The sequence below is a fragment of the Mus caroli genome, unplaced genomic scaffold (assembly GCF_978045245.1).
Source record: "Mus caroli unplaced genomic scaffold, Mus_caroli_1 scaffold_11, whole genome shotgun sequence".
NCBI lineage: Eukaryota > Metazoa > Chordata > Mammalia > Rodentia > Muridae > Mus > Mus caroli.
This window is the reverse complement of record NW_028227266.1, coordinates 70,552,634-70,577,682: the sequence shown is the minus strand read 5'-3', so window position 1 is coordinate 70,577,682 and position 25,049 is coordinate 70,552,634. Positions and strand designations below refer to the sequence as shown.

Genomic DNA, 25,049 nt, shown 5'->3' with positions numbered 1-25,049 from the left:
GTGTAAATGGATGTTAGGCTTTTATTGGGCAATACTTAACACATGGGCGCAGGTGCTGCCAGATGAGTCACAGCTCATCAGAGTTTGGACTGAATGGAATATTCTGCTTGCTTGACAAGTAGCAATCTAGAAGGGGCAGCATGGGCCTGCGCTTTTTTTTTTTTTTTTAAGGGTAAAGTACAGAAATCATCTTTTGGTTGTTTGCATTCCTTCTCTGTTATGTCCTGCCCCCTTTTTCTGAAAAGTCGAATTGAAATCTTTGACACTCAATTCCAGATGGATCTGAGTTTTATGAAGCATAGGGCAGCTGTGCTCTGAACCTGCAGCCTACCTGGAAGGTTGAATTGCAGCTGCAAGCATCCTAAACGCTTTTGCTTGCTTAAGCACTTGGTCCCACTAGAGGCTGAATAGCTGCTTGATAAACAAAATGAACAATGCCTCAAATCATTATTCCTGAAGACAGGAATTTCAGCAGCAGCTAAAAATAGTTGTACGATTTACATTTTAACAGTTATGTGCTGTACAAAGATAGGTAGACAGTATAACCTAACAGAAGTCATACTCATGTAGACAGTACTGCTAAAACCTGGAGCAGTGTGGTTTCTTATAATACTATAATTCTGTGAAAATAGTAAGTTAGATTACATATTAATATTAGCAGAACCATACTGCTTCAAAAACAAACTAGTAAGTAAAATGACTCCCACATTTATTCTTGGTCTGGCGGAAAAACTACTGAATTTTGATGAACCTTTAGAATGATTAGGAAAATTTTAAGACAAGCTTTCTTAAGTATTATATTTTTCCAGCTTCTTTGGTATACACCTTTAATTACAGAGTCAGAGACAGTTATATATATGAGTTGGGGGACCAGCCTGGTCTTCATAGGGAATTCCAGGCCAAATAGGGCGATGTAGTGAAACCCTCTCTCAAACATACACGCACATGTATATATGTTTGTATATACCAGTGAGCATGGTAGTATATATGCTTATAATCTCAACACTTGGGAGACTAAAACAGGATTGCTGTATATTCTATGCCAGCCTGGGCTCTCTTGCAAGACCCTGTCTAAATAAAACAATAAATAAAGAAAATTATATTTTTCTATTTGACTGCTTATAATGAATATACAGTTTTGCAAATCTTTGATGTTGAGAATCATAAAAAAAAGTGAGAGCAAAAAAAGACCATGAATGTACATGTTCTATTTCATGATGATTTGAATAATGAGTATCATGCTTCCAAAACTCAAAATTCAGCCAAATGTTCAGATTTCAAACGGGCCAACAGGTAAAAAGAACAGAAGTGTGAAAACCAATGTTTTGTCTAAATTTAGAAGTAAGGCATTCCTAGATTCTATAGTAGATTCGACTTTTGTAAATGTACCGTAGCATTCCTCCTCCTTTAACCCCTTACCTCAGGATAAAAGCAAAGGACAGTATTCAGTACACATGGACATAGGGAGGTCTGCTCTGAGCACAGACCTCCAGTGTCTGGGCTTGCAGTGATTGGAGTCTGTTGGGACTGAACAGAGTTCAAAGGGTGTGCAAGGTACTTCAGCTTGGCGGCCATTTTCTTACCCTTGAGGGTTCCTTAGCCTCCCTTTCCTAATCTCTGAACACCAGCTGTGTATACCTGTTTTTCCTTGGTAGGAGATCATTGCTAAGATAGAAAGTAGAAGAAACTTTGGGACATAGGGCAGGGATTGGGGCAACTATTTCCTCTGGCAACCTTTCTTGAATTTACAAATGGAAGTGTGTTCAGTAGGATCCCTTCAGTCTCCATGTCACTTTGCTTAGTTCTGGGCAAACAAGCATAGAGGGTATATTGAAGATGGATGTGTAGAAGAGAATCTTATTTCCACCTGTCATATAGACTAATTCTGTTTGAAGGCTGATCCAATACAAAATTCACACAGTGGCCAGTTCATTGTCTGACTGTACAATTAGAGCTGTAAAGGGTACAAATGTCCAGTTTGACTGAAGGATTTCATGTATCAGTAGAAAGCAACCACTTTTGATGTTTATGGTGCCCACTGTTGAAGCTGTGTCAGAATTGTATCAGTATAAACCATAGGCTTTTGACCTCACTCTAAGATGTTCATTTTTGTCACATGCCAAGAAAGCTTTGATCTGGTTTAAAGTGAGAAAATAGGGGAAAAAAAAAAGAGCAGTCTACCACTTCTGTGGACCCAGTTGTCTCCTGGTGTAGTTGCAAAACTCAGTTACAGGGTTATTTTCTATTTTTTTTTTTAATTAGGTACTTTTCTTCATTCACATCTCCAGTGCTATCCCAAAAGCCCCCTCCCCCCCCCCTCAGGGTTACTTTCTGAGCTCTGTGCTCCTTGTTAAACAAATATATGCTTCAATTTCATTCAGAGATAACTTTTTAACCATATTTTACATGGTGTGTGGTGGAGGGTCAGGGGAGTGTCTCTTTCCACCATGTGGGTCAGGCCTGTTGTTAGGTACCTTTACCCTCTCAGTCATCTTGCTAAAGGTGGCTTTTAAGGCTTATTTTTACAGATGCTGATAATTTGAATCTCTGAGTTGTTATAAACCAGACATAAATAAGTAGCCAATTCATTTTCTGTGTATGACTTGTCTGGATTTATATTGTTGAGTTGTTTGAATACACTTAAACCTTAATATCACTGTCAATATATCCATCAGTAGAAAGCCAAGTTGTCCCTTTCATTTTTTAAATTTTGCTGATATGACAGGTTTGTTTTCTTAATATAAAATAAAGACATAAAACAGCAAAAAAAAAAATTAAGTTTTTACCATCAGGGGTGAGTGAGCTCTGTATTTCACTCTAAGTTAGGAAGGGCTTTTGTCCTGTGTCACTGTCCAGTATGACCTTTGTTCTCACAAATGCTTGCCTTTGTTCAGCTAATACTGATTGTGTTTGGGAAGTTATTTGTTCCCTGGGTGTATCTTGTTTCAGGGATTATAATATATGCCATGTAGATTTGTGAGTAATCTTTCAGTCATTTAAAAAACACTACAAGTTCTGAAAATGTTTCTAAATTGCCCCACATGCATAGTCTTGAAGTAGATTTCAAATGTTTTAAACTATTCACCTATTAAATTTTTTACTTTAAATTGTATTTTAGTATCTAACCCAATATATCTGTAGTGTTGGCAATATTTTTTAAGTTTTCAAAAAATAATCTGATTCTGGCATGGCATAAGTAACACATGCCTGAGAGGCAAGAGGTGAACGGAGATCCAGCGCTCAGGGTTGGATTTTTATATTCCTCAGTATACTGCATCAGGATTCTTCTTGTTTTTCAGGTTCTTGAGACAGAGTCTTACTGGGTAGCCTAGGCTGACCTCAAACTCAAGAGTTGCCCCTGCCTCTGCCCAGTCCCCATCCATGTCCCCCAGTGCTGGGATTAAAGGCACTTATCACTCAAAGTCTTTTTTTTTCTAGTTAGAAACATTTTATTTAAATGTGTCAAATAAAAAACCCACATTTTCAGACCATAAGATGTTAGTACATTCAACAAAAACAATATTTACTGCTGTGAACTTTACAGAGTATAATCCAGATCCACCTTGATTAGATGGTTGATGATCCTTCCCAGGTTACACTGTACAGACATAACAGATCCCTTATAATAATGTAAACAAAGTAACTTTTCCCTAAGGGATGAACTTGAGAACTTCAGTCCTTTCTTTCTGGACTTGCACTTGCACTTTTGTGTGGACTTCCTGATGAGGAATGACTTCTTTTAGGAGGCAGAGATCTAGATTTTGACTGGCTGCTTCTTGGTGGTAAAATAGACCTGGATCTTGATCCCGACCTTGAGCAGGATTGGAAATACCTCAATCCTATTATAGAACCAGATCTTGATCTCCGAAGAGACACAGACCTTGAGTGTCGAGGAGATGCTGATCTTGACTGCCTTCCTCGGCTCCTGCTGCTTGAGCGAGAGAATCGCCTTCCCCTGGATCAGGAATGTGATCTAGATCATGGACCCACTTCTTCCTCATCAGCTATAGCGACAACAGTCATAAGCATAATGTCCCTTTTCACCACACTCATAGCATCTATCATTAGGATCAAAGGGACAACAGACAAGTGACCTATCAAAACGAGATCTCCAAGGCATACCTGTTGATAGTTCAACCCTCACTCGAGAACCACAAATCACTTTCCCATCTAATCCTCGAACTGCATCCTCTGTCTGCATCTCTAACGTCTTCAAATTCCACAAAGGCAAATCCTGGAGGATTTCTGGCAATCCATACAGTTTCTAAGGGCCCGTAGTAACTGAATGCCCTTTCTAACTCTCCTTTACCAGCACCAGTTCCCAGGTTACCAACATATAGCTTGGTTTCTCCTCCATGCCGCCTGTAATGTGACTTGATGCGTACTCGGCTCTAGCTTGTAATGCTCACAACGCTAGTAGCACGGAAGTGGCTGCACAACCTCCTCTGCTAGCAATCGCAGCGGCGCTACTCCACTCAGTCTTTTATAAAGGGCCTGTATAGTAAATATGGAGTATATTAAAAAAAGAGTATAGTAAATATGAAAGGGGGGCAAATGGTCTCTGCTAAAACTACTAGATCCTGTTGTGTTAATAGTATTGAAAGTAGCTACAGGTGATAGGTAAATGAACAGGCAAGGCTGTGTTCCAGTAAAACTTGATCAAAGTAGTTGGTAGATCAGACTTGTGGCTTACTAACCCCTAGGTTGTTGACCTGTGCTAGACTCACTGATACAATGTAGCCTCTTTGTCATCACACACACACACACACACACACACACACACAGCCTTTTTTAATTGTACTGTCAGCTGCTTTCCAAGACTTATTTCCTACTGGCACAGTAAAGTGATTAAGTGTTAGAATTTTCTGGGATATAAGTGTTACATTAGATGATATTGTAGATGTGTGTATACTCAAGTTGTCATTTTTGTCCTAGCCCAACTTCGTGGTAAAACGTAAGCTGAAGGTGGGTGCTGTGATCTGTTCTCTATGAATTATATATGACAGTAGAACATGTGGGAAATAAGTGCCATTCGTTTAACATGAACACTTTACCAAAAGCTAAGATAATTTGTGTCTGAAAACTTCATTTTCCTAATGTTAATCTTTATGAATGTAGGTGAATTTTTTTGTGGTTCTTAATGATTTTTAACTTTTATTTATTGGATATTTCCTTTATTTACATTTCAAATGTTATCCCCTTTTCTGGTTTCCCTCCCTCCTGGAAACACCCTATCACATCCTCCTTCCCCCTGCTTCTATGAGGGTGTTCCTCCACCCACCCACACACCCACTCCCACCTCCCCACCCTCAATTCCCCTACTAAAAGCTCACGCTTTGATTTGTACTTGAGATGTTTTTATTTAGTATTGTTTGAAATCAGAAGCAGATATTTCTCCCTGAATCAGGTTTTCAAAAACCAAGGTTAGGGTTATCACTCAGTGGTAGAGTATTCCCTGTATTTAGTCCCCAGTCCTCAAGAGGGATAAGAATCTGCTATTAGGTCTCAATGAGTCCCTTGTGCTAAAGACATTACAAGTGTTCTAAAATGCGCTGGGCAGTGCTGGGACATGCCTTTAATCCCAGCACTAGGGAGACAGGGGCAAATGATTCTGTAAGTTCAAAGCCATTCTGGTAGTTCCAGGATAGCTAAGGCTACATAAAGAAACCCTGTCTCGAAAAATAAAGAAACGAACAAAAAGAAGGTTAAATACAAGGAAAAACATAGACCTGTCTTCAAGATGATTATAGTTAAAAGAAAAAAGTTAAAAATTGTACCAGTGAGGAAAAGTAACCTTTAACATTTTTCTGTTGAATAATTGTCCTCCAATCATAGCGTATACTACCCAGAAAATTATTTCAGTCAAGGGGGATGGAGATGATGTCTGTAGAGCTGTTAGCTTCCTCATCCAGAGAGGAGCACTGGGTGGTTACCTGTTGTAAACAGTACTTCTCAGTTTCCTTCTCTGGTTGTCTAAACGATGAAAAATATGCTAACTTGCTTTTTTAAATCTTTATATAAGAAACAAATTTTTGTTCCCATTTGACTTCTAAAATATGCTGTTAAATTTTACCCCAAATAAAGAATGTTTTTACAACATAATTCAGTTACCAGTGTCAGCTCAGTATTGATTCAGGATTGACCTCATCAGAAATGTAGACTTTTCTTCTAAAACATTAGTGTGTAGAAACCAGAGTACAAGAGACATTTTTTCCCTAAAGAAAAAAAAGTACTTTATTTCTCATACTAAAGTAACTTCAAGATTTAACCATCTTTCAGTACCTGTGTTGTATCATCTTTGTCCAAAGATCACCTCAACCACTCCCCAGCTAGTCTTGCACTTTTCCTTCAGTGGCTTCTTTCATGAAGAGAGCTTACTTAACACAGTCTAGGTCAGATCATATCATCCGAATCACACCTCCCTTAAATCCTGCAGTAGCTTATCAGTACTAAGCCAAAGTCCTCATAGTGGCTTCCCAGACCCTCATGACCTATCTCCTTTCTCTCACATCCTCTTTTTCTATCTTCCCCTCCCTTGGTCCATCCTCAGGTCCTTCTATGTATGTACTCTTCTCTCTGCTACTATTCCTGTGTGGTCCTTTGTACCTGCATGGCTGATTTTCTCTCTGATCATAGGGGTCTCTCATTGCCATCCTATATAAAATGGCAACATACACTCAATACTCCTTCCTTCCCTGCTATGGATACTAAATAAATTAACAAATCCATGTGATTAGCATTATAGCTATAGCTGTCTTACCTCCTGCACCTTGCTTAATTAACATGAAGTTGGTCTAAACTACAAAAAATTATCTGAATTATATTCAGAGAAGGAAAACTGTAGCCATGTTTTACCCTTTTCTTATAGAACATTATGCTTAAACCTTATAAATACTTTAAGATGAGGGGAAAGCTGTCCAGCTTTTTATCAGAAAAATATCCTTTGCTTGGAAAGTTTACCAATGTCATTTCCCTTTTTGTGAGCACAGGCTCTAAGTTTGGATACATGAGAATCAGGAGACATATAGTTCATTTACAGCATAGAGTCCTAGTATTAGAAAATGGTGTGTGGAAGTGATATGATCTTTATCCAAGTTTAACAATAGTACCACAGATAGAATCTTTCAAGGTTAGGGAAGCATATATTTCAGTGTTACACTCTAAAGGTGGTGTGATGGTGCTGCCAGGATCTCATCTTCTGAGCTCCTCAGTCTGTCTGCTCATTATAGCTGTTTTTTGTTTATAATCCATTTCATAGTCCCTTTTACTGCTCTACTAAATTTTCTAGCCAGAGCGTACAAAGAATCATGATATAGGCCTTGCACTTTTCTTGAAGGATGGTACAGGAGTTGCAGTCCACTCCTTTGACAGGCTCTCTTGTCAGCTCAACTACTCACTTCCCTCTCTATAGAAGCTTCTGTAGTTATTTCAAGAGTTTGACAACAAATCTTTCGATTTCTAGGGGAACTAAATCTAATGTCAGACCTACATATAAATGCACATTGTTAAAATGAAACGTCAAAATCGTTATTGAGTAAATAATGCCAAAGTTGGGTAAGAGTTTTTACCTGTTGGCAAGATGCCAGCCTGTGTTGTTGTTCTGGATACTCCACAACATTTAAGATAGATGATCACTTTAAATGAGCATATTACAGGGCACTTATACCTCACTTGTCAGCACTTGTTGAGTTCAGAGCTTTTAGATGCTTATCTTAGAGCTCAGGAGTTATGATGCGGTTCTTGAGATTCTTTCCTGAATCTTTCATTTCATGTAAAGCTTAGTAGGTGTAATTATGAAAATAAGATTTGAGATTGCTTTGGGCACTGGACATCAACTGCAACAACTCTGGTGTCTTAGTGAATAGACACCATGACCAAGGCAACTCTTATAAGGGACAACATTTTATTGTGTCTGGCTTATAGTTTCAGAGATTCAGTACACTATCATGGGAGAAGTATGACAGTGTCCAAGCAGACATGATGCTAGAGGAGCTACATCTTGATCTACAGGCAGCAGAAGTGGATTGTCTTCCTCAGGCAGCCAAGAGAAGGTTCTCTGATTCCACACTGGGCAAAGGAAGCATCAGCATAGGAGACCTCAAACCCAGCTATACAGTGTAATACTTCTTCCACCAAGACCACATGTACTCCAATAAGGCAATACCTCTTAATAGTGCTACTCCCTGTTGCCAGACATTCCAAAGCTATTCAAACCACCACATCTGGGTTTCAGAAACTTGAGTGTATGGCAAGTTCTAAAATATTTCAGAATACCTAACAATTATGGAGCTCTACAGAATAAAAAAAGGCACGCCAACAACAATGAAAATAGTCTCACATCTTGTACACATAATCAGTTTACTTCAGCATAGCAGCATTTCACTCTTTTTAATTTCTTTCCTTAAGACCGTTGAATCTATAAGTACAAGCTCTATCACGCTTCAAAAATATGTGCATCATCCTACATAGGTGCCATGATCATCTTCTCCACAACCTTCCTGTTCTAGTGTATGTATACTGCTGCAGCAATCACTGCATTCCTCTTCTATCAGAAGTCTGAGTAGCAAGTAGATAGCTTTAGTTTTGTTTTAAATAGAGAAGTATACTCAGTGCAAATGAAAGAATTTAAGACAGAAGTCTTTTATTTAATGCAATAATTTATAGTTTGGGGTACAGTTGATAATAAAACATGAAAGTGGTTAATTAGTTGGGCTCTCTCTCTCTCTCTCTCTCTCTCTCTCTCTCTCACACACACACACACACACACACACACACACACACAGGGTCTCACTATGTGGCCTGAAGTCATAGCAATCTTCTTGCCTCTGCCTCTTGAGTGCTGGTATTACAGATAGGAGCTTAGGAAAGGCTTTATTAATAGTCAAATTTCAGCATAATTTGATGCCTGGATTTAGAAGAAATAATTGAATGGAATGATCTGAAATCTCATTTTCTGAAAAGACAGAACTGAAACCTGAGCCCTAGCTCTTCATCCAGTGTTCTTTGGCATCACATATTATAGGCCACAGTTCTCTATGACATGAGCCACCTATCTTAATCTGCAGTAAGAAGAATATAAAACTCTTGTACATACATACGTAGAGAGTCTAGACCAAGTAGTTTAACAGATCTTTATCAAAATTTGTGTCTTTCCCCCAAGTTTATACGAAAGGGTCATTGTTATAGTGATATACCACATTTCCTGGTGACTCATTACAAATATTAGATAATGTTTGTTATACTTTTTTTAACTATTCTATTTATTTTTATTAGATATTTTCTTTATATACATTTCAAATGCTATCCCGAAAGTCCCCTATACCCTCCCTCCGCCCTGCTCCCCTACACACCCACTCCCGCTTCTTGGCCCTGGCATTCCCCTGTACTGGGGCATAAAAAGATTGTAAGACCAAGGGGCCTCTCTTCCCTGTGATGGCCGACTAGGCCATCTTCTGCTACATATGCAGCTAGAGACACGAGCTCTAGGGGTACTGGTTAGTTCATATTGTTGTTCCACCTATAGGGTTGCAGACCCCTTCAGCTCCTTGGGTGCTTTCTCTAACTTCTCCATTGGGGGCCCTGTGTTCCATCTTATAGATGACTGTGAGCATCCACTTCTGTATTTGCCAGGCACTGGCATAGCCTCATATGAGATAGCTATAACGGTCCCTTTAGCAAAATCTTTCTGGCATATACAATAGTGTCTGGGTTTGGTGGCTGATTATGGGATGGATCCCTGGGTGGGGTATTCTCTGGATAGTTCATCCTTTGGTCTTAGCTCCAAACTTTGTCTCTGTAACTCCTTTCATGGGTATTTTGTTCCCTATTCTAAGGAGGAATGAAGTATCCACCCACTGGTCTTCCCTCTTCTTGATTTTCTTGTGTTTTGCAAATTGTATCTTGGGTGTTCTATGTTTCTGGGCTAATATCCACTTATCAGTGAGTGCATATCTAATGACTTCTTTTGTGATTGAGTTACCTCACTAAGGATGATACCCTCCAGATACATCCATTTGTCCAAGAATTTCATAAATCCATTGTTTTTAATAGCTGAGTAGTACACCATTGTGTAAATGTACCACATTTTCTGTATCCATTCTTCTGTTGAGGGACATCTGGGATCTTTCAAGCTTCTGGCTATTATAAATAAGGCTGCTATGAACATAATGGAGCATGTGTTCTTACTACCAGTTGGAACTTCTTCTGGATATATGCCCAGGAGAGGTATTCTTATACTTTTTAAAAAGATTTACTTATGGTTATTTTGCCTTTATGTATGTCTGTGTAATATGTGTGCAGTGTCTATAGAGGCCAGAAGAGGATTTCAGATCTCTTACACCTAGAGTTACAGATGACTATGTAGGTTCCAGGACTCAAACCTGGGACCTCTGAAAGAACAGCAAATACTCAGTGACCACTGGGCCATCTCTACAGCCCCTTGCCTTTTCCCCATGTTGAAAGGCAGCATTAATGTGCTTTTTGTCCCCTTCCCTTTCTCAGATGTGTGTTCAAAATGAAGGATTAGGTGGATGTTGTTAAGAATGGTCAACATCCACTCTCCCCACCTCCCAGCACTTACAAGGCAAAGGCCATCCTGGTCTACAGAGTGAGTTCCAGGACCGCCAGGACTACACAGAGAAACTCTGTCTTAAAAACAAAACAGTGATCAGCAGAATTTATAATTTAAAAATGGTTGTTTTAGGACTGGAGAGAGGGCTCCAGTTAAAAGCACTGACTGCTCTTTCAGAGGTCCTGAATTCAAATCCCAGCAACCTCATGGTAGCTCACAGCTATTTGGAATGAGATCTGATGCCCTCTAATTGTGTGTCTGAAGAGAGTAACGATGTAGTCACAAGATTTCCTCACTGGGAAGGAGTGGGGACAGAGCACGAAGCAAAAAAGAAGAGAGAAAGAGAGAGGAGAAGAAGAAAATGGTTCTTTTTAAATAAACAGATTTAGGAACTGCATGATTTCTTTTAGTGCATATGATAGAAGCTCGCCGTGCTTTACTCCTTGAGTGTCCATTGTTTAGTGATAAATCTTTATTGAAAAAAAAATAGATTGCGACCTAATAATAACTTAATGTACATAAGTTTGGAGCTTTGGATTGTACGTCCTGAAGAGTTCTATCTAGACAAATGTGGACATAACAGAATATTTTGGCATGTTCCACTTCTGTTAAACTTTCACCAGCCCAGACGAAAAAGAGCACACCTAGAAAAAAAAAAAAAATCAGAATCTGTGTGATGTTAAAAAAAAAAAAAATCGTGCCGGGCGTGGTGGCGCACGCCTTTAATCCCAGCACTCGGGAGGCAGAGGCAGGAGGATTTCTGAGTTCGAGGCCAGCCTGGTCTACAGAGTGAGTTCCAGGACAGCCAGGGCTACACAGAGAAACCCTGTCTCGAAAAACCAAAACCAAAAAAAAAAAAAAATCAGTCTAAAACCTGTCTACACCCTCCTTTATAGATGATTTCTTTAAAAAACAAAAAACAAAAAACTTTTGTTTGCCTATAGTTTTTCTTAGGTTGCTTAACAAGTTCAAAGCCTTGTTCCAGTCTTGAACACTTGAGAAATTCTGGTGTATTTTTAAGAAGTTAAGACCTATGGGTCCTTGTCATTTGGTTTTGTTTATGTGTGTGCACATATACCAGTAGGCAGTCCTATGATTATAGAGCCTTCTCAGGAACAATTATCAAGTTATAACATATAATAACTCTATACCAGGTTATTTTAAATGATGTTTGAGAAGTAAAAAACTGCAATTCATATGGTGAAAGAATTGGTCAGCCAAGAGATCCAGGAACTAGTAATTGTTAGGGAAGGATTTTTTTTCCCCTCAACAGCCATTTTAACATTTTAAAGAAAACTACTTTGTCATGGTGGTGTGTGATCAAAAGAAGTATATACCCTATGCTTTGGCTCTGAGATATTTCAGTTGTGGGAGCTGTGCCTCATAAAGGAGTTGTGGAAGGAACACCATAGAAGTGACCTGACACTTCTGTTGGTGTCTTGACATAGGAATCCTATTTGTTTACCTGCTTGCTTCTCCAGGAGCCTGGGCAGCTCTTGCACATTCTCAGTATAGTCTTGGGATTTTCAAAGAGAAATTAAACAAGTATTCTTGCTCCTACCCTCCAAAGTACAGGCCATTTAATTGGTTTCTGTTAACTATTCAGATGGATATTTTCTTTATTGTTAATCGTGAAATATTTCTAGACTTCAAATTAGATTTTGAGATATTTGTAAAGAAGCAATGAAAAACTTGCTATCCCATGATAAATAAGCTTTATCATGTGTCTTTGCTCTGTGCTTGGTAATGGTTTAAGAGGGAGTCCCTTGTTTGTTTTGTGCACTGTGGGCAGACTGAGCACATACTCAGCCACACCGCCAGCATCCAAAACATGTGCACCAGTGTATGGCACAGTTGGTAGATTTTGGTTAAAATGTTTATCTTCATAATTAAGACTTAGATGGAAAATTTTTTCCATGGGGAATTACCAAAGTCAAGGTCACAAGCTTAGGTCATTGGTTTTTTAGAGAGTGGCTGCAAGGTCACTATGATTTCAGATCAATAGCTGTTGTCTTTAATGTAGAGCAGTCATCAGTAATTTTTATATTCTTGTTTTATTTTTTGTAAACATTTTAGAGTGTGAAGGTTTGGGGTCTTGGAAGCGGTCTCTTCAACACTCAATTTTTTTTTTATTTGTTTGTTTGTTGGTTACAAAGTAGCACATACTACAAAAATGTGGTCAAATAAGTCTGTAATTTGGGTGTCTTATTATGCCTGGCTTAGCAATACTGCCCCAAATTCTGCAAATTTAGGACATGGGTCTCTTAAATTCTTTCTTCTCTTGCTAAATTGGAAAAGGGAAGCCTTGGAAATGTCTGTTATTTGTATTTGTGCACTCACAGATTCTGTTCTTCCCTTGTTTTTGAGATAAGATCTCATGGCATAGCCCAGGCTGTCCTCACACAGTGGTCCTCAGCCTCCTGAGTGCTGCGATTATAGGTATATGCCGCCACAGTAGGGAGTTTCCATGCATCTCTTTTCACCCTGACCTTCCTTGGATTCAATAATTTGTAATTTACTGAATACATCCTTCAAGGATTATGGACTTAATTTTATGTAAACTTTTAAATTTGCTTTCATTACCCTTAAAGTCTACCTTCTAGGGACTACTTTTCTTAGAAATGATGTCAACTTTTTATGAAGAATTCTTTGTGTCATGTTTAGATTTACTTTTCTAGCCAGGTTGGATGGTTTTTGGGATAGTGGAATGTGGCATGCTTAGAAACGATTAACTGTTAAACTGTCTTTCAATTAAAATTTTCTTTGGAACACTGTGTAGAATTTTATGTCACATGAAACATTCTTACTTAAGGATGATTTTGACAAATATGTTTTTAACAAGATATGGCCCTTGTCTTGATTCAAATACTAGAAATGAAGCTGAACAAGTAAAAGACTGAAAAAATGGAAAATAGATCATTTCCATTAATTTTGACAAATATCTATTTTCTCTTATGTCTTTTTTTTTTTTTTTGGTTTGTTTTTTGGGGGGTTTCTTTTGGGTTTTTTTCTAGACAGGGTTTCTCTGTATAGCCTTTGCTGTCCTGGAACTCACTCTGTACTGTAGACCAGGCTGGCCTGGAACTCGGAAATCCGCTGGCCTCTGCCTCCGAAGTGATAGGATTAAAGGTGTGCACCACCACTGCCCGGCAGAATATCTATTTTCAATCAACAGTAAATGAAAAAAGAACAGAGACTTTTGTAGAGAAGCCTGGAATTTGAAATTTCCTGAAAAGTTCCTAGCATAGTTGACTTAACTGAAAATATTTTTTTTCTTAAATCATCAAAGAAGTAAATCATTTACTTACCTAATTTAGGCCTTATAAATATTGTAATAGCAATAACTTTTTCGATAACTTTTCTTTCTTTCTTTCTTTCTTGCTTTCTTTCTTTCTTGCTTTCTTTCTTTCTTTCTTTCTTTTTAAATAAAGAAAGACAATAATAAACCTTAGGCTGGGGATCTTGGATTTGCTAATCAAAGCTGTGTGGCTCCAAGTCACAGTCTCTTCAGGGTCTCTGTCATTCATCACGCTGCCTGCTCTGTGCTTCCCATCTTGTGATAACATCTTAGTTATTTTAGGGTGTTAGACAAAATGTTGTGAATATTAAGTCTGACCATGACCTAAGTTCTTCTGCAGCATTGTGGGTAGAAACAAATCAGGATGAAGAATTCCTAACAGTGCAGAACTCCTATGCAAGCGGTGGGGTCTGCCTGAAGTCAGGGTTGAAAATCTGCCCTTTCTCCAGCTGAGTCGGTTTTTTTGTCAGACTGAGTCTTAAGATTAACCCCTGACAAGTTCCTTTAAAAAAGAAAGAAGGCAAAGATGAAACAAGCTCATTGAGTAGGGCAACACTTGATGGGCTAGAAACATTCCCTGTAAGATGAGTCGCCTAAGGAAAGGGGCTGCAGCTGTTGCAGAGACTGGGGATTTGTTGGCAGGTGTGGGGGGGGGGGGGTTGTTTGTTTGTTTTGTTTTTTTAAATAGAGAAAAAGACCTTGACATAGAAGAGAGTTAATAATTGTGGTAAGGAGAATGACTATGCAGCCGGGCAGTTCCTAACCCTCCTCTCAATTTATAGTAGTGTGCTGCTTTATGGAAGAGGAGGTCTACGGGGGGGGGGGGGGCTTTAATATCCTTTCCCCCTAATATGAGTACACTGTCGCTGTCTTCAGACACATCAGAAGAGGGCATTGGACCCTGTTTCAGATGGTTGTGAGATACCATGTGGTTGTTGGGAATTGAACTTAGGATCTCTGGAAGAGCAGTCAATGCTCTTAACCACTGAGCCATCTCTCCAGCATGCTTTAATATCTTTTTAAATTTTATTTTATGTATAATGGTGTTTTGCTTGAGTGTGTATCTATACACCACATGTGTGTCCGGTGCCCCAGGAAGACATAAAAGGATGCCCTAGGATTTAAGTTACAGATGGTTGTGAGACACCATGTGGGTGCTAGGAATGGAGACCAGTCCTCTGGAAGACCAGCCTTCTTAATTACTGAGCATCTCTCTAGCCCTCCCTTCTACATTTAAACTGAACAGTAAATCTTAACCAGTTGTTAATTTTATAGCTGCCCCGCCCACCCACCAACTAGATTTGTTTAGTTTTACTTTGATTTTTTTGTTGTTGTTGTTGGCCTGATTGCTGCCCTCAAATTATTACATTCTTGCCTCTAAAATAAAAACAGGGGAAGAAATTCTGTTTCCTTCTGTTATAATAGCCATGGCTGCGTAGAGATTTACATTATACTGCTTGTTTTCCCAGCAGAGCTAGCAAGCACTTTCTCTGTTGAGCTTAACTTCTGCAGGCTTTTCTTTTCTTACTCATTGTAAAAGTTATTTCAGGCTAGAAAAGAAAACAACTGAAAGTTGTCAGTGCATTGTGGCTTTCTTCTTCTCCTTATTCTCTCATGATTACTATTGAAAAGTACGTTGGCTTTTGGGTTTTGGTTTTTTTAGTAATTAATAGAAAAGAGAAATTTTTTTCTTAGATTGATTTTTTTTTTCCAGTTTAGTTATTCTGTCAAAGGAGAACAACTTGTCTATGAAAGACTAAAATTTACTTGAAAGGTTTTAAGACATGGCATTGTTAATTGTAAATCAAAGCTTTCACACAGTTCTCCAAGGGCTGAAGCAGGCTTTTGTGGTCTCTCAGGAGGGAGGAAGTTGCTTGTGCTCTGCAGACTGGCATTTAATAGCTGCTGTGCAGTGATGTTCTTTTGCAGCTGCTGCTAGGCCTTTTCTGTATCTGGGGAGAGTGGGAGCGCTCATTGTTGGCCTGATGCTGTCAGCTTTTGAATCCTGTGTTAGCTGGCCGTATTGCCTGGTTCTGTTTATTACTGTGACTCAATCAGTATGTTTCCTGAGAATGGTGTTTGTTTGGGGTTTTTGTTTGTTTGATTGGTTCAGTTTTTGTCTCTTACAGACTAGTCATAGAATATTTCAATGGATTTCTGCCTCATGAAAAGTGTTTTTAAAAGGTGATGTGTCCCTTTGCACAATCCTGCTGTTATCTTTGAAGTACAGAGAGAAGAAATAGTACAAAGAGAGTTTGATGTGGGTAATGAAAAAAATAAAGGTTGTTACTCTGTTTTTGTGGGTTAGAATCTACACAAAATGATAAATTGTAAGAGTGTTTAAGATAGTAAATTGTGTCTGTGTGAAGCATATTTAGAGACAAAGCTTCAAGTCTTTGACTTTATAGTATTAGCAAGAAAAATCAGACATTTTTCTTAAGAAATGTTTTTAACATGAATACATAACTATAAATAACGATTCCATAGGAATAAGGGGAAACTTCTAGTAAGCCATATTTACTTTACTAGCTAGAATGCACCTTTTAGCTCTACACTTACCAGTCTTTCAATCTTTAAATTATAACACTTTTTCCTGTTCCATCATCAAATTGTTTATTACATACTAGATGTTCTAAAGAATGAATTCCTTTGTAAACTCTTCATTAGTGTTGTGAATGAGAAATCCTAGGAACTTTATAAAAAGTCTTTATTCATTAAACTTTTCCTTTTCAAGAATGTCATTTTAAGCATAGGTAATTTTTTTCCCAAACATAGGTAATTTATTTTGAAGATAATTTCTAATTTTAAGAAATTTTTTCACAATGTAACAAAACAAACAAAAAGAAAATTCTAAAACACAGTACATTCTAGTCAGTGAAGTGGTACTTAAATGACTTTCTCCAGAAAGTGATTTTGAACAAGGCTTAACTGTCTGGATCCTCCTTGTCCCCTATGATTCAGTGTTTCCAGTTCCTGATTGCTTGATCATGTGTTTATCAGAATTGAAAGCAACTTTAGACCATGCCAGATGGTAATGTAATGAGAGGTGTAGCAAGCAAGGCTTCCTTTCACAAGTGCACTAATTTAATTCAAACTAAAAACAGATTAGCAGAAAATTGCGTTCTCTCTCTCTCTCTCTCTCTCTCTCTCTCTCTCTCTCTCTCTCTCGTGTGTGTGTGTGTGTGTGTGTGTGTGTGTGAGAGAGAGAGAGAGAGAGAGAGAGAGAGAGAGAGAGAGAGAGAGAAAATTGGTTTTGCTTTTGTACATTTACCTGTAGGATACAGTATTTCTTTTTATTTAGATACAGTGTGTGACCTTTGTATATTTATTTCAACACTCCAAAGTTTGTCTCTGGTATCTTCCACCAATGCTAGGATTTGGTGGAAATTGAAAGAAGTTGATTACAGCATAAACCCTCCCTCTGTGCTCTGTGAGTTGGTTCAGTCCTATTTTGCATAAGTTCCTTTTGAGTAGTTCCATGTGTGAATGCATAGTACTGAAGACTTGTGCTGCCTGTGTGGATCTATGTCTTGGAGAGAAGCTGTGTGCATCAGCTGCAAATAACATTTTTAAAATCAACATGTACTGTGCTTATCCTGTCCCTGGAATGGGCAACAATTCTTTGATGTATTACTACAATGGGAAAACGGTAAGCCTTATTCTTTCTTCATACAGTGCCTTACTGACTTGTTTAATGAAAAGTGGTGCAATTTAACTGCATTTTAGTAAAATCCAGGCAGGTTTTATTCTTTTACCATAAGTTAGATTATATATTTATTTGTGTCATTGAAGTCATGTCTTCAACAGATACTTGGAATAGTGACTTCAGCAGCTTAGTAGTTGTTGGCTTCTATATATTTTTAAATTAGTATATATTTGAGTTCTTTTTAGTTTAACAATATTTCTAGCATAAGCTTGAAAGTACACTTATTTTTTTATATTTTCATATATTCAAAACATAATGTATACATAAAGACAAACCTATTGAGTATTATGTGATGCTTTGTAGATGGATAGGAAAGATGAAAGTCATCCTGGGTATTCATAAAAAGAACAAGCATGAAGCTCTGGGAGTGATTAGGGAACAGTCAGCTATCGAAGGCCGTGTTTCCTGTTTGGAGTTTCAGGTCCAGCCTGACTTTCCTGGGATACCATCTGTTTCTAATCATGCTAGAATTCTGACTCTGTGGAGATTTTTAACATAAATCACTATTTTTTTAAAAAATGCATTTCTACATTTCCAAATAATATAGTCCTGGTCAATTTATAGCCCATCTTTAGATGTTTTAAAATAGTTTTTTTGCTGCTAAGCAAGAATATTCTGTTATTTAATTACTTAGTATTAACTACTTAGTGTATTTCTGAAAAATAAATCTCTAAAAGCCATAGGAATTTTGTATATTGTAAGAAGTATCCTGAGAGATCCAGAGAGAGCTGCCATTGTGGAATATTTGCTGCGCATTGGGAAGCGTTAACTTACGCCGCTTAATAACGCTCCCCTGAGGTCAGCAGCTGCACAGTCAGCTCTGCTCTGAGTCGCTCACATTTTATGAAAATGCATTTGTTGTAGCTTCAGTAATTTTTGTGGAAAGGCATTTTAAATATTGGCATTTTAATTTTTGAGAAACTAATTACATTTCCCTAAAAGTTCAGTGTATTGGCTCTTTCCTTTTTTTCACTTGAAAGTGTTTGAAAGTAGCATGTGCTGTTGGAAGGCTGATGAGCACCGGCGGAATGGGTTTCATCTGTCTACTGCTCCCATGCTTTGGATCCATCTAGTGGGTTAATTGTGGACTCTTGAGTAACCTTTATTAGTAGATGATAGCCAGGCCAAAGAAACATTTAAGCTCATTGAAAGTATGTAATCAAGCTTCCTGTAGTCAAGACCCTCAGAGCATGTGGGAAAAAGATTCAAGTGGGCAAGCCAAAGCCATCTTACTTTCTGGATAATAGTCTCCTTGTCAGCTGCCTTTCAAATGTAAAAAATATAAAATAAAATAAAAACCTTTTTTGTATTCAATTCCAATTAAAAAGAAGTCTATTTAAAGATGGCATGGAGGTGTGTGAGCATACACACATGTAAATTCAGTGAAGTGCACTTCCCAAATCCCTGTGCTTATGACTGTAGCTCAGGTCACTCGGCCTTAGGCGTCTCTTTGTTCTGCACCGAGAGGGGCAGGGGGACATTTTTGATAATATAAGCATTCCAAGTTTATGGTACATGGCATAGCTGGTATAGTAGAGATGTAGAGCTTGAAAATTGATAGCCCTGTGCCTAACATAGATCAAAGGGGACCTATATGTCCTTGGAAAATATATGAGGCAATCATACATTATCTCAGTCCTGTGTCATGAGAGTCTACACATCTTACTGTTTTATACATGGTTATTCTCTACTATTTACAAGAATTTTATTGACATTATGAGAAACATTCCTAATATCTTTAGTTTTCTTCAGTAAGATCACTATTAAGTGTGTAATTATGCTGTCTAAAGTGTATGTGAATACATCATCATGGTGTCTATTAGCAAGTGTTAGCCTACCAAGTTTTCACATAAAAAGTAAAACTACTAATATTTTGACACTAAAATGAAATACACTTCTTCACATGATTAATGGATTTTTCTGTAATCTTGGTGGTAAATGGGTTAAGTTTAGGTTTTTGGTTAGTTCCATTTTATTGATTTAAAATGATATATAGAACATTAGTATTTTAAATGCTAGTACATTCCCACTGGTTTTATCATTTACACGGCATAGCAGGTGTTCCCAGAAAAACTGAGCAGTTCTGGTCTGAAGCACGGTCCCTTTTCTTTTTCAGCTTTTGATTTTAAATTTTCAGTTTTGTTCCATGTACCTGATTGGTTTGAGATCTTTTCATAAACCTAGTCAGATGCTAGGAAAAGTGAGATTAGCCAGAGAGGAAGAGCCTTGTGTTATCAAGAATGTGTGGTTAGTGTTACAGTCGTTGGGAAAATAACAGAGTTAATGTGTATATGCCGAAGAATCAGAAATGCTAACTCTGTTTTTCCACTATTTGAAAACAGATATCCTGTGTCACTTGTGTGACTGTACTGTGCAGTGCACTGTAAAGTATTAAGCTTCGTGGTAAATTGGGGAAATAGAACTACTCTTGAACGGTATGCTTTTTTTAAATTTTAAAAAATATCAGGGAATAGTAAATGTCTGCGGCTTCATTTTTAAGAATTTAGCCTTCATTTAGTCCTCTTATTGACACAAATGACGTTCTTCAAGCAAAAATGTAGTCTTACAGGAACATTAAGACTGGCATTGAATTCAGCCTGTCTGTAATCTGAGCAGCCTCTTTTATTATTTTTTTATTATCATTATTTCGTTGGTTAAATGGTTCAAGGTACCATGAACCAAAGATACCTCAAACTTTCTAGTTACTTTAACCAGTGAAAGACAGGACAAAAGCCAAAGTTTTAAACTTAAGCTTGGAATCACATTCTGAATGCTGAACTTCTTTAGATAGTATCTGGGTAAAAAAAGATACAAACTAACACTATTGCAGGAGCCACTCCAGGCCATGAGAAACTTTATGTCTTGACTCCTTTCAGTCAGAAAGCTGTCTTCATTTAGATACTGTGAGCCTCATTTCATAAATAAGGACAGGATTGAGAGGTTGAAGTAATTTGTTTAAATCCCAACTGGATAGTAAGTTCTGAGTTTTAGTCTAATTTCTTCTCCAAGATAAGTCTTTTCCTTTATGTCATACAAGTGAATTTGTCTCCACAGTGAACTCAATGAGTCCTAGTTGCCACTTTGTCTGTATTGCATAACAAATGGAACAGGGAAGACACTAGAAAATACATTGAATGTCTGATTATAATGCTAATTGTCTTAATTCTTATGGGTGTGGTTTCTCAGGCTATGTGTGGCATGTACACGTATGTGTGTGTAGCTGTATGTCTCTGTGTCTGACTGCATGTGTGACTCTGTCTCTATCTATGTCTGTGTATGGCTGGAGATAGAACCCAGAGCCTCAAACATGGGTGGCAAACACTTTACCAATGACATCTATCTCCAGCCCAGTCAAGCAGGAATTTTCAATTTTTGTATAAGACACCTGTTAACTGTTAGAGATGTTAAAAACATGAGAACTTAAACTGTCTGGTTCCCTTTTCTAATATAATTCATTATATTAAAAATTAGTTTAGCTGTGGTTTGGCCTTTCTGTGCCCACATACTGTTTCTTCACAAAAACTAGAATAACAATGAACTCATTATATTGTAAATCATTATAAGACTTATTTTTCAAATGAATTTTTTAGTGACCATCAGTAAAAGCACACACACACACAAAAGTATATAAAATTGAGGCTTTGTCTTTTGGAGAATTTAGTATTAGTTACTGTGAGAGAAAAAAGTATAATAATGTATTCAAATGTGTAGACCATCTGTGGGCCCGGCATAGTAAGTGTAACATTTTTATGATAGGAAGCATGGAGTCATGCAAAAATTCTCTGAACAAGTTATGCTAAAGGCATTGAATGATAAGAACATTTGCATAAATCAGGGGTTGGGGCTAAGACTGTAATATAAACTCAAGGAAGTTGGATTTTTTTTTCTTTTTCTTTGATCTAATTCATTGCAGAGATCTGTGAATTAAAACCATAGGCCTTGTTAGGAAAGGTTGTTGTCCTCAGTCTGCTTTAGTCCTGCTTTTGGCATAAGTAAACATTCCTTTCTGCCTGCCCATGAATGTACTGAAAGGAGACCAGGGGCTTCTTGCTCATCTAGTAAATTTTTCATGTAGATAACTTAAAGGTGATACACACCACTCAGCATATTATCTTTGAAAGTAAGGCCCAAGCTGTTCTTTTAAAAGGCTATTTTCTGAAGGAAAAGTGTGACTATTCGAAAAACAGTTGCAGATATAAGAAAAATGAAATATACTTGATGATATTAAAATTAATTTTCAATCTATGCCTCATTTAATTTGGGGATATTTTTTTCACAATTAAAAATGGTAATATTAAAATGTTTGTTCCCAGCCAGGCGGTGGTGCTTTAATCCCAGCACTCTGGAGGCAGAGGCAGGTGGATCTCAGAATTTGAGGCCAACCTGGTCTACAGAGTAAGCTCCTGGACAAACAGAGAAACCTGTCTTGAAAAAGAAACAAAACCAACACCAACAAACCTTGAGGCACTGAAAACTGTAAATACCAATTATCCTAGAGAAGAAAGTTTTTACAAGTTTCTACAACCTAGACATATGTCTTGAGATTTAGTGGAAAGAGAGGGGAAACTTAGAAAGTTAAGCATATTTCTCCCACTTACAGAAGCTCAGTGTGCCTGAGCAGCTGCCTGGCAGAGGAGGAAGACATTAGGTGGATCTGCCTGTCCCCATGCTTCCTTCACTCTGCTGCCTAATGCTCTGGGCGTGGCACCTGTGCCACTTTAGTGGCAGGATCTAAGTCTTGGATGCTAAATTGAAGTTACCATAAAAACCCTAGTAACAGATTGGCCTTTATTGCAAAATTTATCATTTTAATGTTCTATCAAAATACTAAAAACATTAAGATATTTGTCAAATGTTAAACTGCGGCTCATAAATTCACTTTAACATTTTTATATAGTTTCCTTTGAGGTCCTATGTAACTTTGATTAGAGGGGAAACAAAGGCGAGTAGGAAGACCTGAATTTCAGTCTTCACAAATCAATTAAAGGTTGGTTGGTTGGTTTGTATCCTAGAGTACATGTAGATGCATATGTGCATAAATACTGGACCCAAAGTAGTTAGAAGAAAGAAGAATATGTATCTTCAGAGTTCTGTCACATCTCTGTTGTCTGGCACTTGTTGGAATATAATTTTTAATTCCAAAATTTTATATACTCTTTAACAGCCTCTTTTTACAAAATTCAGATCTTAGAAATTGGAAAATGGAAACCTCTTTGTTTTATTTTGTACTGTTTGTTTAATAGTATTTTGTACTACTGTGTGTTAACTTCTATAAGTTAATCAGCAGTAACTTAATTGAAAAGTCAATTTGTACAAGAGTTGCCTCACGGTTCCTTCGTCCTGTAGTGCGGGCCTAAGTGCGAATGTTTTACAGTACCTTCCCACAGGCTTATGCATGGCTTTAGTACAGGGTTTCAGTTAGGTTGGGATTATCCTTTTCCGTTGATCTGGACTTTCTTTCTCTTTTTTAGGTTTTACGTTCACTTAGATTTTATAAAATTTGTATTTGTTTACTACATAGTCATATTGCATAAGCCATCAAGAAAACTCAAGTGGTTATTTATGAATATGATATGTTTTTATTTTAAAACTGGTGATAAATTATCCAAATAATTATTTTTATTTTATATTTTTAGAAGTTGTCCTAAATTGTACTGAAGATAATTTCTGTGACTAGTCTAGACTTTTCTCATATTAGTGGTTTATGTTAGCATATTTTAAAGTTTTTAATGATATCAAGTATATTGAATTGTTATTCAAACCATCCTAACAAAAGAGCCGATAGAACTCTACACATAGAATGTTCAGAAACATGTATATACTTCTTCTCAGTACCCAGCAAGTATTGATGCAACCTAGGCCTCAGGCAGGCTCAGGCAAGTACCCTCTCTCTTAGCCACACTCCTGGCCATCTATGTTTCTTTATTACAAATTAGGTGACAATTTTCAAAATGTTTCGAGAATTTGGGCTGCTTTTCATATGCCTTGGAGTATATACGATTTCAAAATACTTCTTTCAAAGTATTCTATGTAGGCCTAAACATCTGAGTAAAGAACTGTTAGCCATATGTGGACGTTGAAATTAAAATGAAATTAAAATTCCCATTCTTCTTTGTACAGTCATATCTCAGGTGGCCACTGGATAATGGCTGCTGCATTGCATTGCACACAGGACAGCATTTTCTTATCACCTGAAGGTCTTCTTTTGTTCTGGGGAAGGGCCCTGTAAGTAATAGTCCTTCCCCTCCTTGTCTTTTGAGCCATTCAGAGTATCAGCCATCAGAATACCGACCTACCTATATTTTTAGCTAACGCTTCTGATTTTATGTGGGGTGTGTGTGTGTGTGTGTGTGTGTGTGTGTTGCATCTTTTCTCATTATGCTTCCTTGTTGTACAGTGCTGTTCCCAATATTAATTACAAAAAGGGTGCATTGGAAAATGATGTAGTGCACAATGCCAACCTTTAGAGTTCCAGAGTTCTCTGCATCGAATCTGAGGGTCATTCATAAGTCTAAACTGACGCATCCAAGGTCAGGAGGAATTTTTGCCACTTTTCTATAGTTGGTTGCATGAAGTAAAATATTCTAAACATAATTGCATAGTCACTACTGTAAATATACTTGAAGTGTGCGACAATGTCTCTCTCTCTCTCTCTTTTTAATTAACCTGAGTTACACTGTATGAGAACATTCAAGATATTGTTAAGAGTTTGTTCTTTTCAACCAGACTTCATGATGGTGGAAAAGAAGTATGGTGCGATTTCAGTTGTGGTCTGACTTAGGAGTATCTGTTGAGCAGTGCCTTTACACCTTCCTTAAAGGCAAAATGGCATTTCTGCAATAGCTGGCTGTGCCTGACTTTCTGAAACTGAAGCTGGAACTCTAAGCAAATTACTGTCTAGAAATGAAATAAAACATTTCTAGTTGTCTTTTCCTCTAATATCTAAAATAGTTTGACTCCTGGTAGATTTTAATCGTCTTAAAGAATAAGTACTCGCTCCTGTCTCTTAATTTTAAGACTGTTTGTTGTGCTACAGAATCATCTTAGAGATTTAAGTGTATCGTTAACTAAAATAAAAAAGCATTGGACTCTGTGTACAGGTGATTAGATGGCATAAGCAGCCTGGTTTTAATTTGTAGCCAGTACTGATTGTGACGGGGGAAAGACTTGCTCTTTTTGTAGAATTGGCTGACTGTTTCCCACATCTGGAGCTAATAAACTCCCTGACCACATCAGTTGTGCTTTGATCTGAACTGAGACTGGCACAACTGCTGGTCCGTAGCTCTGCATCTGTGTTTTGCAAGCCATGACTGAGATACCAAAAGCAAAGTTAGAACGTTGCCAGAGGGCCTTTTGAGAGCCACAGACTGCAAACTGTTTCTGTCATGAAAACCTGAACTTGTACTAGTGTGTAAACAATAAAGATGCTTAGAGTTTTATTTACCATCTTCATTTGTAAGGTCTTCTTTTAGGGG

General features: G+C 37.7%; 1 protein-coding gene and 1 pseudogene across 10 annotated transcripts in view; one reads left to right on the top strand and one right to left on the bottom strand.

The window, feature by feature from the left end:
- The window catches only part of Tcf12 (transcription factor 12), a 269,146-nt gene that overhangs the window by 199,329 nt on the left and 44,768 nt on the right, over positions 1-25,049 (top strand). For 2 of the 10 annotated variants that reach the window (XM_085844777.1, XM_021172003.3), the window contains exon 1: positions 17,350-17,517. The exons of 7 other annotated variants lie outside the window; for them this stretch is intronic. In XM_085844777.1, coding sequence (XP_085700903.1) covers positions 17,449-17,517 — 69 coding nt within the window. In that variant the 5' untranslated portion in view covers positions 17,350-17,448. Of the gene's footprint in view, positions 1-17,349; positions 17,518-25,049 lie in introns of those variants that run through there. One more of the 10 variants, XM_029481236.2, reaches the window with a different exon arrangement.
- LOC110301387 (serine/arginine-rich splicing factor 7 pseudogene) lies at positions 3,556-6,296 on the bottom strand (annotated as a pseudogene).